Below are 12,838 nucleotides of genomic sequence, written 5' to 3' on the forward strand. Positions count from 1 at the left end.
ACCCGAAAGAAAGAGTGTAAAGTCTCTCTTGAATACATTTCTATATTGATTCCATATAGAAATGATATTTTGGAAGTAATTTGGTTTCATAAAATAACTTATTAAAATTATTTTTTAAACCTAAGGCTTGCCTACAATTATAATTCCAGACCACAGAGAAAAAGTAGAGACAAGTATGTATAGAAAAACAGAGCGTGTGTCAAAGTGAGTATGAAATGGAATAAATACAGGTGACAGAGCACAGCTAGTCTGGGGCCTGGCACATAGTAAGTGTTCAGTTAATATTCACTTCCCTCTCTCTTCCTGATGACTGTTCTGCCTGTTGTGGGAGATGTCTGCAGGCCTGGGCATCAGGAAAGACTTCCTCAATGAATTGGCATGTGGGCTGTCTTGGTTTCAGCTCTTGCAGGTCAAGAGGAGAATTTAGGCCTAATAATCATTGTATGCCAGCATCACACTAAGGTGTATGAACCCATTGATTACACCAGTGGCCCTGTGAGGTGGGAAATGTGGCTGTGCCCAATGTGCAGATGGAGGCACCAGAGTCCCAAGATGTAGGGTGACTTGACTTGCCCAAGGTCACTCACCTTGGTGATGGAGCCAGGTTTTCAGTGTGGCTCCAACAGGAATGGAAGTCAGAAGGCTCCTGCCCGCTGTGAGAGAGCACTCTCTCTCATTCTCTCTCCCCAGCCGCTCCCCCCCCACACACACACATGAATATCCCTCCCTGACCCCTGAGACTTTCAAGAACCTCATTTCCCTTTGCCATACCTGTGGATGCCTGTGAGTCTGAGCCCATCTTTGGGAGCAGCAGGGACCAGAAATACCCCAACTGGGCAGGGCTATGTGGAGCTTCCCTGGGCTCTCAAGTCCTGTGGAGTGAGGCAGGTGAGGGGCCGGAGGGGAGAGCAGCCCCGGGTCTGGCCAGCGGCTGCCAGGTGGGAAGGCGGCCCCACCCTGTGGTCATATGTTCTAGGAGCGAGAGCGCCGTCGCCGAGAACACGGGCTCTGAGCCAACCCAGTACTTCTTAACAGTCGGCAGACCCCTCTCAGCCGCCGTTTCCTTGGCTGTGAAGTGGGTTAATGATAGTCCCTACTTCCTGTGGTTGCAATGAGGAGCGAGCAGGCTCATGTAAAATGTGTCCCGCCTGCCTGGTGCCTACTGAATGTACAATAAAGGTCAGCTCTCATCTCCTTTCATGAGAAGCTGATTTTTTAAATGTGGACCAATAATTTCACCTTTCACAAACTCAGGATAAACCAGTATGGCCCCCGGGGGTGCCAACTAGCAACCTCTGTTTAGAATTTTGCTAATAGGAGGCTGCACCCCACAAGATGCCTGGTTGGTGGGATGGGGTTGATGAACACGCTGGGTGGATGGACAGGTGAATGGACAAGTGAAGGAATGCATGGGTGAACAAATAATAATGGGTGGCTAGATGAGGGAATGAATGAATGCACAAACGAACAGATGGGTGAATGAATGAGCAGAGGTGCCCACTAATGAATGAATAAGTGAATGCACTGATAAATGAACTAAGGAATGAATAAATGAACAAATAAGTGCACTAATGAATGAGTAAATGAAAGAATGAATAAACCAGTGAAGCACAAATAAACAAATGAATGCAAATTGAAGGTTTTCAAGAAGAGGCGTTTCAGAAGAGAAAACCAGCATCTAAAACTGAGCTCCGCCCCACCCCCTGGCAAACCTGCCTCTCTCAGCGGATGGTAGTTCTTCCTCTAGGTGCTCAAGCCAAAGACCTGGCTCCTCCCTCTCTCTCACACCCACACTGATCCACGGTCCGTGGAGATCTACCTTAAATAATATATCACAAATCTACCCGCTCTTCATTCTTCTCAGTCATGACAGAGTCCAACCCCCATCATCATTTGCTTGGACTAGTGCAGTAGCCTCCTCCCTGGTCCTATCCATGCTCTCCACAGTCTGTTCCTCCCACAGCAGCCAGAGGGCGCCCATGAGCACCTGTGTCAGGGCACGTCCCTCCTCTGCTCAGAACCCTCCATGGCTATGGCTCTCACCTCAGAGCAAAAGCCAAAGTCCTCCCACAGCACACAAGGCCCTCCCATGGCCCTGCCTTGTCATCTACCTGCCCTCGCCTCCTTCTTTCCTCCACTCCAGCCATTCTGGCCTCCTTATGCTGTTTCCTAAACATGACAGGCATGTACATTCCTGCCTCAGGACCTTTGCACATGCTGTTAACTCAGCCTAAAATACTAAAGTGCTATAGGTCAATACTTTCACCTTGACCACTTGATTTAATACTGCAACCTGCCCTGTGGGCCCTCCTGGGGCTCCCAATCCCCTTATTCTACTCTACTATTTACTTTTCCAAAAAGACTTTTCACCTTCCATTACACTATTAACTATTTCATTATGTTATCTTCGCTGTATATCTCCCCACTGAAGCATCAGTCCCAGGAAGGTAAGGCTCTGTCTGTTAACTAGAGTATTCAGAGCGCCTGGAACAGAGCCTGGCACACAGTAGGCGCTTCGTAAATGCTTAAGAGCTAAACCATGTGCAGGCAGAGGCACAGCTGGTTCATTATTCAGTGATCATTTCTAAAATGAAATGTCCATAGAAAACCAGGGTCTTATCCACACCTCTTCCTGGAGGCCTTCCAAGCATGCTCCCTGCGGCTCCACTTTCTACCCCTGCACTGGCGGATCCTGAGCCGCGGCTCCTGCCTCATCCTGCCCCATAGCACAGCGCCCAGAGTCATCAGTCCTCACCAAGATGGAGAGACACCGAGGGTTAACGCTGGCAGCGAGAGCCGTCAGCCTCCTCACTGATACCCTGAGTCCTCATTGGTCATTTCCAGTACCATGACTTTCAGGGACAGCTCCTCGTCAGCTCCATCTCTGGAAAGCTCGGCCCTTGGGTCACCATGTGCAAGGCCAGAGTGCTTGCTGGGGAGGCTAATGGATCCCCTGGCCACAATCGGTGCCTGAGTCACACAGTTGCTTTCCTCCACAGGAACGCCCTGACATTCTCCATCCTTTCCCTGGCAGGGTCTCCCTTTGCCCGAGCCAGCATTAAAAGTGCCAAGCTGGAGAACTCGACTTTTTTTCACAAAAAGGAGAGGAGGGTGCGTTTCTACATCCGCCGCATGGTCAAAACTCAGGCCTTCTACTGGACTGTGCTCAGTCTGGTAGCCCTCAACACGCTGTGTGTTGCTATCGTTCACTACAACCAGCCCGAGTGGCTCTCCGACTTCCTCTGTGAGTACCACCTGGCCCCGCCCCTGCCCGCGCCCTGACCCCTGCCTCACGCCTTTTCTTCCCAGCTCTCTTTCTCTAGCACTATGTGTTCCCTCTTTGGTCCTTGGTGAACCTGCCTTTTCATTTGGCCACGTCTACAACTGGGATTGACGCCGGTGTTGCTGCTGCCACAGTGACGGGCCCCAACTTCTTTGGGCCTGAGAGCTGGAAGCTCGAATTCAGGCCACCACCCCTTTCTAAGAGAGAGACATGGGAGTGCTAGTGCAGAAGGTATTAGAAGGGAGACAGAGAGGCAGAGACTGCAAGAAAGGCAGATAGAGATAGAAACACACATGCATCTCTGGGAATGTTAAAATAAATAATTTGTGGTTGAGAGATGGGGGTGCCTTAGGGCCAAAAAGTGGTCCGGTTTTATCTGCTTATATCTGACTTCTGCTTCCCCCCTCTTCTGTCACACCTTCTGCTTCTTTCCCCTTTCCTCTCCTGCTCTGTTTGACTTCCTTGTGTTTGGGATTCATCCCTAGAACATCCCCTCCAGCAAATGTAAGAGCATCTTGCTCCCTCAGTGGGTACCAGGACCCCCAAGGCTTTGCCCTTCTGGGCTTATTCCCATATTCTAGGAATTAGCAGAAATAATAACAAAGTTGATGGCCAGGTAGAGTTGAGGAGAAGCAGTGAAAGGTAGACCTCTGACCAAGATTTAAAAAGTAAAGAGCCCGGCCAGAGTGGCTCAGTGGTTGAGCATCGACCTATGAACCAAGAGGTTATGGTTTGATTCCCGGTCAGGGCACATGCCCAGGTTGTGCTCAATCCCATGTAGGGGATGTGCAGGAGGCAGCTGATCAATGATTCTCTCCCATCATTGATGTTTCTATCTCTCCCTCTCCCTTTGTCTCTGAAATCAATAAAATAAATCAATAAATAAAATAAAGAGCTTTGAGGAATCAACAAGAGCCGTGGCTGGGCAGTGAGGAAGGCGAGTGGATGCCCTGGATCTGGCTGTGGCCCCTGAGTGAGGACTTAACCAAAATCATGTTGCCTTCTGACTGTCCTCCTCCTGCATTTACTGGCTTGTCGGACTTAGGTCTGTGGATTCTCTGCCCTTCTGACTTTGTTCAGAATTGACCCAGACAGCCACTGGAGACAGTCGGATCTTCAGCCTAAAGAGGCCTGAGAGCCTGGTCCAGGTCACTGTCTCCTTGTAACCCTCATTGTTTCCAGTCACATTGGCTGACCCTCCCAGGACACCCCCCCAGGGGCCAGGTCTCCTTCCAAGAGCCCTGACCTAGTTCCAACCTTAGTAATTGCATTTGGTCCCCCTGGAGTCGCTTACAAATGAGGACTCTCTACTTCTAGTCTTAACCTCCTCTGATAGTCTATTTTTAATCTCCCAAATTCTCCCCACTAATCACCCTGCTCTGCCTGTCCTGGTTCAGGAAGAGCAGCTTCTGCCCTGGGCCTCTGTGTCTGTCAAGGTCCTTTAATTATCCCCAGTTGCGAAAAGTGAGACACAGAGAAGTTAAGTAATTTTCTTAGGGTCACACAGCTAGTTCATGATGAAGTCGAGATTTGAACTCAGACTCCAAGCTGTGTCTGATAACAGATCCCTGTCCTGGCCACCAGGTGACGTTGGTCCGCAATGCCTGCCCCTACTTTGCCCTGTGACCTGAACGAGGCATTAACATATCCATTAATTGCAGGCGCCTTCCATTAGAAGGCACTCTCAGTTTATGTGCCACTAAAAAAGAAAACAAAACTGCCGTTTAAACTACGCCATGCCGATTTTCATATACACTCCAATTCCAGAAATGTCAGAATGTGACCAAAAACCGTATGTCTTAGAATCAGTGAAGTCTAGGAGTTTCTCTGAGTCTCAAATTCCTCGTCTGTACTTGGTGGAAGAGGTTTCTTCCAGACCCACCAATGCCATGGACAATTCTCTCAGGTTCTGTGCCTCACTGGATTCCCTGTTTCCATGGTAACTGGGGAACAAGCTTCTTGGAAACTCTGGTGGTTCTTGGAATGCACCAGATGTTATAGACAGATTTCCCTCCCTGACATTTCGGTCCTGGAGGTGCTGGAGACCCTAAAATTCCCCTCCGACACTGGGAGCTCTCTGGAGTCCTAGAAACGAAGGGAATGTTTTGATAGGAATGAGTGGGCAGGACCTTGACAGTCAGTTCAGGCCATGTCTTCAAAGGATAATATAACAAGCATCCTTGACTTTCAAACAGCATTAGCTTTGTGACCCAAATTGAAATTCTTGGAAGTATGAGTCCTCTATCTTCCCTTTCTGTATGCTTTGTTCCCCTCATAAGTCCTCCTTACCTCTCTCTCCCATCCATTAGTGAGTACCTGTGCCCTCCCTGCCCCGCTAACAAGCCCTCTCAGAAAAAGAACTCATGTTAGACAATTCTTTGCAAAAAAAAATGTGTTGTCTCTCCCAGAGGCATTTGCACTGTTATGCTTTCTCATGCAAGAACAAAAGGCTTTCAACAAAATCTTGCTCAAGACTTTTAGACGTCAGCAAGACCAGACTTCCAGGGGGCATCAGAGAGGTTTTCCAAGTTGGAAGAAAAACTGTGCCTTAGATTGGTTCCCTGTGATGCTCCAACTCCATCTCTGACACAAGGGACTTACAAATAGGACACCGTTATGATTTCTGTTTCTATTTTTCCTTTGGAGCTCAGGCATATAAAAGTGGGTGCATCAGCCCTGGGTGGTGTTCTCAGTGGTTAGAGCATCGGTCCGAGCACCAAAGGGCACTGGCTTGATTCCCAGTCAAGGGCGCGTACCTGGGTTAAACGTTCCATCCCTGGCCCTGGTTGGGGCATGTGTGGGAGGCAACCGATGGGTGTGTCTCTCTCACATTGATGTTTCTCTCTTTTTCTCTCTCCCTTCCCCTTCCGTCCTGCACTCCCTTACACTCTCTCTAAAAATCAATGGAAAAAAATACCCTTCCACGAGCATTAACAAAGGGGAAAAAAAAGTGGATTAATCGTAATTTTTAGATTAGGACACACTGGCATCATAGGACCGGCCATTGTTATTTTGTTAGTTAGTCAGTTAGTTCTTAGTTAGCCAGTTAGTTCATTCACTGATTTGTTTGTTAGTTTTTAAAATGTAGTAAGCTCCCAGGAACCCACCACTCAACACAAAACCTAAGGTCTGGCAGTAATCTACATCCAGCCCTTCTCATCGAACCAAAGTAACAATTGAAAGATGATGACCCCTTGAAGTTTATCTTGCTCCTCTTAAGATTGGCCTTGGGTTGGTTGGGGGCAGGAAATAATTGTCACTCCTCCCCATTAACAGAGGGGAAACTGAGTTTCGTGGAAAGGAAGCCTCGAATAACCTTTAGCCAAGGCCACTAAAGACCATCCTCTCTCTCCCTTTCTGCCAGGCCAGGCAAGGGACAGGATTGGGATTAACAGGAAAGTCAGACTTGGTAACCCCCTCAACAGCACTAACCTTCTCTCTGTTTCCCCCTCGCCCTTGTAGACTATGCAGAATTCATTTTCTTAGGACTCTTTATGTCCGAAATGTTTATAAAAATGTACGGGCTTGGAACACGGCCTTATTTCCACTCTTCCTTCAACTGCTTTGACTGTGGGGTAAGTGCCCTGGTTTCCATGGAGTTTATTTCTGCGACTCTTACCCAGCATGAAGCTGATGGTTGGGGACACCAGAAAGGGGGAGCAGGGTCCCCCTGGGTAGGAGAGGCTCAGCTGAATGCAATAGGAATGCGAGGACCAGCTCAAACATTGGATGCAGGCACCCAGCGCTGTCAGCCACTGCCTGTGGGAGAGCCAATATGTGGACCCTCTTTGGAAAGTGGGGGTGACCTGGCCAGGGCTAGGGATTCACCCTCGAGAAACTCGTGCCCGGGAGACACATACAAGAATGATCTGAGCGGCCTTGCTTACAGTAGTCCCAAACCAAATGACCCAAATATCTCTTTGCAGTAGAATAGATGAGGGCGGCGTAGCCATGTAATGGAATTCTCTGCAGCAATGAAAGGCCGCCCACCACACCTGCACCCATCGGCTTGACGATACTGCACAAAAGGAGGCAGACAGTGACAAACGCAGACCATACCGCGTGTGCTGTTCTGCTCATCAGAGTTCAGGTGGACAAAACTAAGCTGTATTGGTTAACGGTGATACTCGAATACTTTAAAAAGGCAAGACCTCAGAAACATTACGATGAGCGGAATAACGATAAACTGGACACAGAAGATCACGTATGGCATCATGCCATCTACATGAAATGTGCAGAAGCGGCAAATCCACAGACAGGAAGCAGATCCGTGGCTGCCAGGGGCTGGGGGAGGGGATGGAGAGTGACTGCACGTAGGGACATGGTCTGCTTTGAGGGTGACAGAAATATTCTGGAACTAGAGAGAGATGATGATCATACAACATTGCAAATGAATGTTGCCACTGAATTGTGCCCTGAAAATGGTTAATTTTATGTGCTGCGAATTTCACCTCAACCTTTTTTAAATCTAGGAAATAGTTGCTACAGAATTCAGGACAGTGGTTAAGTCTGAGGGGTCCCCAGAGGCTCCCAGGGTGCTGACATGTCCTGTTTCTTACACGGGCGGTAGCTACACAGGCACTCGCTCTGTAATTACGTGTTTCTGGAATTCTGTGCTCACACCAGCTCTTAATAAATAAAACAGAGAAGGGACGAGAGGGGTCTGAGCACGGCACCCTGCTGGCGTTTGAAGGTGGGCGTTGGGTTGGGTTCCTGCAAGGTTCGGGCCAGGCTGTGTTTGCAAAGACTCTGGGCACCAGAGCCGATCCTGTGTCCTAGGTTATCATCGGGAGCATCTTTGAGGTCATCTGGGCCGTCATAAAACCTGGTACATCCTTTGGAATCAGCGTGTTACGAGCCCTCAGGTTATTGCGTATTTTCAAAGTCACAAAGTAAGTCTTTGCTTGGGGGAGATGGGGGGGCATTGGGGCCAGGAGGGACGGGGCACCTCCAGCATGTTGGGAAGGTGGGCTCAGCGGCCGCCACCCAGGCCCAGCCTAACGCCCACCCCCACCCCCGGCCTCTGTTGGCAGGTACTGGGCGTCTCTCAGGAATCTGGTCGTCTCTCTTCTCAACTCCATGAAATCCATCATCAGCCTGTTGTTCCTCCTTTTCCTGTTTATCGTCGTCTTTGCCCTTTTAGGAATGCAGCTCTTTGGCGGCCAGTAAGTGCTCAGCAACTTCTCCGACTTCTGCTTCTCTGGGGTCTGACCCAGGGACCCCTTCAGCCCCCACACGCCAAACTCAGTGCCTCCAGAGACCGTCCTCACGCCGACTGCCCTTCTCGTAGCCTGGACGCCCTGTGCACGCACCCAGACAGGCAGGGCCCTGGGTCCCACTCAGATGTCCTTCTGGGGGACGGAGACGTGAAGATGTTGCCCTGGAAACAAGATGCTAAACTACGCCCTCACAACACCTGGGGCAGGGCCAACGGGAAATGTCTGCGTTTCCCCCACAGGTTTAATTTCGATGAAGGGACTCCTCCTACCAACTTCGACACTTTTCCAGCAGCAATAATGACGGTGTTTCAGGTACAACCCTAACCCAGCCCCGCGCCATGCAGGGCCACAGGAGAGCACCAGAACCCAGAGCAGAGGGAGGAGGAACGTGGGCAGGAGCCTTTATTGGGGTTTCCCCAGGAGGAGTCGGGGAGGATGAGCCGGTTGAGGATTGGCTCGTTTGAATAATTTCGGCGGGCTCTGGGGCGTAGACGCTGACCAGTGATCTGGTACCTGGCCCTGGAGTGATTCGGGCAGAGAATGCTGGCCTGGGGGGTGAGAGCCTGATGGGGGAGGTGGTGGAAGTGTGGGCCCTGGTTTGTATTTGAAAAGTGTGTTTGGGGGCCAGTTGTTCACTATCCCTAGGAGTTAGCCAGCCTGACTCCCTCCAGGGTCAGCAAGGCCCAGATGTCAAAGCATCAGAATACAGAAAAGACATACCCACCCTCTCCCAGAACTGCAAGACACCCCTCCCCTATTCCAGAGCAGAGACACTGACCCTGGGCGGTCTCCCCCAACCGGCGTCTGTGCCCATGTGGGCGCATGATCTGAGGATTGGGACGGCCCCGCTGGGACCTCCGGAGCCTTTCCAGTGGGTTCTGTCTCTTTGGAGGACAGACGGTTATGGAAAGTGGGACTTCGCTCCCCCCTTCTGGGAGAGTGGCTTCTAAATAAGACCCCGAGATGGGGGTTGGAAAGAGGACCCCATGTTGCAGAGTTCTGACCCCTCACATTAATGATTCAGTCGTAGTCACCACCACCCACGGGTCCTCAGCACAGGGTCCTGGCCCAGGAGCAGCTCTGGCCCCCGTGCCACTCGGAAGTATCTGGAAACAGTTTGGGTTATAACCCCAAATGGGGGAGTGGGTGTCACTGGCACCTGGTGGGAGGAGGCCAGGGCTGCTGCTCAACACCCACAGCACAGGGTGCCCCAGCACAGAGAATGGCCCGGTCCCGAAGGCCAGCAGTGCCAAGGCCGAGAAACCCTGCATGGTGAACAGCTTAGCGTGTCTGGAGTTCTTTCACATTTACTTGATCCTCATGGAAATATCATGAAGGAGGCGAGTGGCATTGTTTTAACAAGGACGTGGACACCACCTACCTTCCTCTCAGTCACTCCATAAGCATCAGCCCAGTTTCTGTTGCCAGCACGTGCTGGCAAAGCCTGCTCTGGCCACCAGCACCCGCCTGCCCAGGCACAGCAGCCAGAGGACCAGTGAAGATGTTACTTAACAGAAACTTATTTCTCACACTTCTGGAGGCTAAAAGTCATGGTCAGGTGTCCACAGGGGTGGTTCCCGGTGAGGACTCTTTTCCTGGCCAGCAGGCGGGTCTTCTAGATGTCTCCTCACATGTGGGGAGAGAGCGAGCGAGACGGAGAGAATGCCCAAGCTCTTCGGTATCTCTTCTTACAAAGGCACTAACCTCATCATGAGGGCCCCAACCTCATCATGAGGGCCCCACCCTCATGGCCTCATTAACCTTAATGACCTACCTTTTCCAAATACCATCTCATGAAGGCTTAGAGCTTCAACGTATTATTTTAGGGGACACGGCTCGGTCCCTCTCAAACCCCCTTATTACCTCAGGGAAGACAGAGTTACAGAGGTTGGTGACTTCCCCAGGGTCCCCTCCTCCTAGAAGCTGGGCTGAGAGCCCTTCACTGCAGGGCCAGGCAGGTTTGGGCCCCACAGCTGCGTCTCCGAGGGGCCCGTGGCTGAGAGGGGGGTTGGCTGTGTGTTCCTCCCTCCCTTTCAGATCCTGACAGGCGAGGACTGGAACGAGGTCATGTACGATGGCATCAAATCTCAGGGCGGCGTGCAAGGCGGCATGGTGTTCTCCATCTACTTCATCGTGCTGACACTCTTCGGGAACTGTATCCTCCGCGGGGGCGCGGGGGGACACGCCTGGATGGGGGCGCGAGGGAGGGGCCTGGGAGACCCCGATGCCCAGGGTCCCAGCGGCGTTGCTTTCCCTGACTCTGGCGTCCGCAGACACCCTCCTGAATGTGTTCTTGGCCATCGCGGTGGATAATTTGGCCAACGCCCAGGAGCTCACCAAGGTGCCGTGGGTGGGAGAATGTTTCTCTGGCAAAGTTGCCACCCGTTCGTGACAGATCAGGACCGTGCTGGGCATGTGGGGATGGGGACAGGGTCAGAGCTTTTGCCCTGGCGGCACCATGCCAGGGAGAAGGCACCTCCTCCCCCCTCAAGCAGACTGTCCCTAGTTAAGTGGATTCTACAGCAAAGGAGGTGGGAGGGGGTGAGGCACTGGGTTACAGGAAACAGATGGCAAACTCTACCGCGTACCCGTGGACAGGCAGCGGGCAGTGTCAGAGGGCCTCCAAGGGATGATGCAGCCCCAGGCTCGAGGGCACTCACTCTAGACCTGAAAGGACAGGCCAGATGGAGAATAACCCACACGGGGTCTTGGGGCTTGATGTCCATCCCCGTGAGCTTGGGAGCTGGCCGGACCTCACCGCTGACTGGTAGCAATAAAGGATTCTGGTCCTGGATGATGTGGCTCAGTTGGTTGGGCGTTGTCCCAGGCCCTAACAGGTTACTGGTTCGATTCCTGGTCCAGGCACATGCCCAGGTTGCAGGCTTAATCCCCAGTAGGGGGCATGCAGGAGGCAGCCAATCGCAGTTTTTCTCTCTGATAGTCATGGTGCCGGGCATTGCTGTTATTGCCTTTTTGCAGAAAGAGAAATTGAGGCTCAGAAAGACAAAGTCACCAGCACCAGCTGGCAAGAAAAGAGCTCCTACTGTTCATGGCACCACCCTGTGCGTGTCAGGTGCTTGGCACAGTTCTTGGTACAATCAAGTGCTCCATATAGGAGCCTCTGGCAGTCACTGGGCAGGAGCCAGGCCCTGGGCCTCGAGCTCTCATTTTATAGACCCAGTAAGGGAAGGCTGGGATTCGAACCCGGACCCAGCAAGCTCCAGAACCCATGTTCTTGATTCACATACTCTGCTCCTTTCATTTGAGTCCAGCTGGGCAGGTAATGATAAAAGTAATAACCACAGAAAGGTCTAATGGCCCTTTAATGCTGGGCACCAGCCAGCGTAACAGATGGGGAGTGACTGTTCTCCCCATTTCACAGATGAGGAAAGTTAGGCCCAGAAAGGCTAAGGGGCATTGCCACATCGTGAGGAACTGAACAAGTAGAGAAGTGACCCCTCAAAGAGCAGAAGACAGGAGGTCAAAAGAGAATTTGGGAGGTTGGGGTGAGAGCCTTCCAGGTGAGGAGAAGCCCGGTTTTATTCGTGGTCAGCGATAATGAATCATCTGGGCAGCACCGGGTGCCAGATGCCCCCTTTGGGGCCCGCCTCACACAGGCCAGAGGAAGCTCTCAGTGACACCGCTCACACCCCTGGGAATGCCCACAGCAGGGCCTCGGGGATGGCTGTGCACTGCACAGGCAAGCTGAGTACCTTCTGGCAGTTTGAGAGGGGGCGAGCCAGGAACAAAGGCTTTTAGGAGCTACAGCGTCCGCCCTAACTTCTCACCAGCAGCCCCGTCATATGGAGAGAACGTGTGCAGAGTCTTCCTCCCAGCCCAGGAGGGCCAGGCCTGGGCGTCCCACGGCTTTGTGGCCCCAAAGCCTCGAGTGTTCAGGATGTGTTCATGGAACGGAACCAAACTGAGCAGACGTTGCCAACCCTCCATCTGCCGAGCCTGGCAGGAGGGAGAGAGAGTTTCCCAGGCCCAGCTCCGACTGGGGGAGGGGGCGCGGGGGGGGGGGGGCGGGGGACGGAAGTCTCCACTCCCCGAAACACACGGCCATGGGCCTGGCCACCGTGGAGCCGGCTGGCATGGCTGCTCTGGGGACCGATCCAGCCGTGAGCTCATCCAAGTCATTTCGGAGAGGGGACGCCAGGAGCGGGGGCAGAGGGGAGGGAGAAAGGCAAGCTCCTCGCCTGTGAGGTGCGGACATTCTCCTCCAGACCCACATTCTTCATTTATTCCATAAGCATATCTTAGCATTTAACATGTGGCAGGCACCCCACAAGCCCCTAATATGTTTTTAGCTCATTTAATCTGCACAGAAACCCCG

At 52.0% G+C, this 12,838-nt stretch overlaps 1 protein-coding gene across 4 annotated transcripts in view; it reads left to right on the forward strand.

Moving 5' to 3' along the window:
* CACNA1A (calcium voltage-gated channel subunit alpha1 A) overlaps positions 1–12,838 on the forward strand; it is a 285,647-nt gene that overhangs the window by 192,707 nt on the left and 80,102 nt on the right. For all 4 annotated transcript variants that reach the window (XM_036302813.1, XM_036302811.1, XM_036302810.1 and 1 more), the window contains 7 exons: positions 3,035–3,244; positions 6,746–6,858; positions 8,063–8,175; positions 8,317–8,448; positions 8,742–8,814; positions 10,540–10,657; positions 10,776–10,843. In XM_036302813.1, the coding sequence (XP_036158706.1) occupies positions 3,035–3,244; positions 6,746–6,858; positions 8,063–8,175; positions 8,317–8,448; positions 8,742–8,814; positions 10,540–10,657; positions 10,776–10,843 (827 nt within the window). The remainder of the gene's footprint in view (positions 1–3,034; positions 3,245–6,745; positions 6,859–8,062; positions 8,176–8,316; positions 8,449–8,741; positions 8,815–10,539; positions 10,658–10,775; positions 10,844–12,838) is intronic.

The sequence above is a fragment of the Myotis myotis genome, unplaced genomic scaffold, assembly GCF_014108235.1.
Source record: "Myotis myotis isolate mMyoMyo1 unplaced genomic scaffold, mMyoMyo1.p scaffold_m19_p_33, whole genome shotgun sequence".
NCBI lineage: Eukaryota > Metazoa > Chordata > Mammalia > Chiroptera > Vespertilionidae > Myotis > Myotis myotis.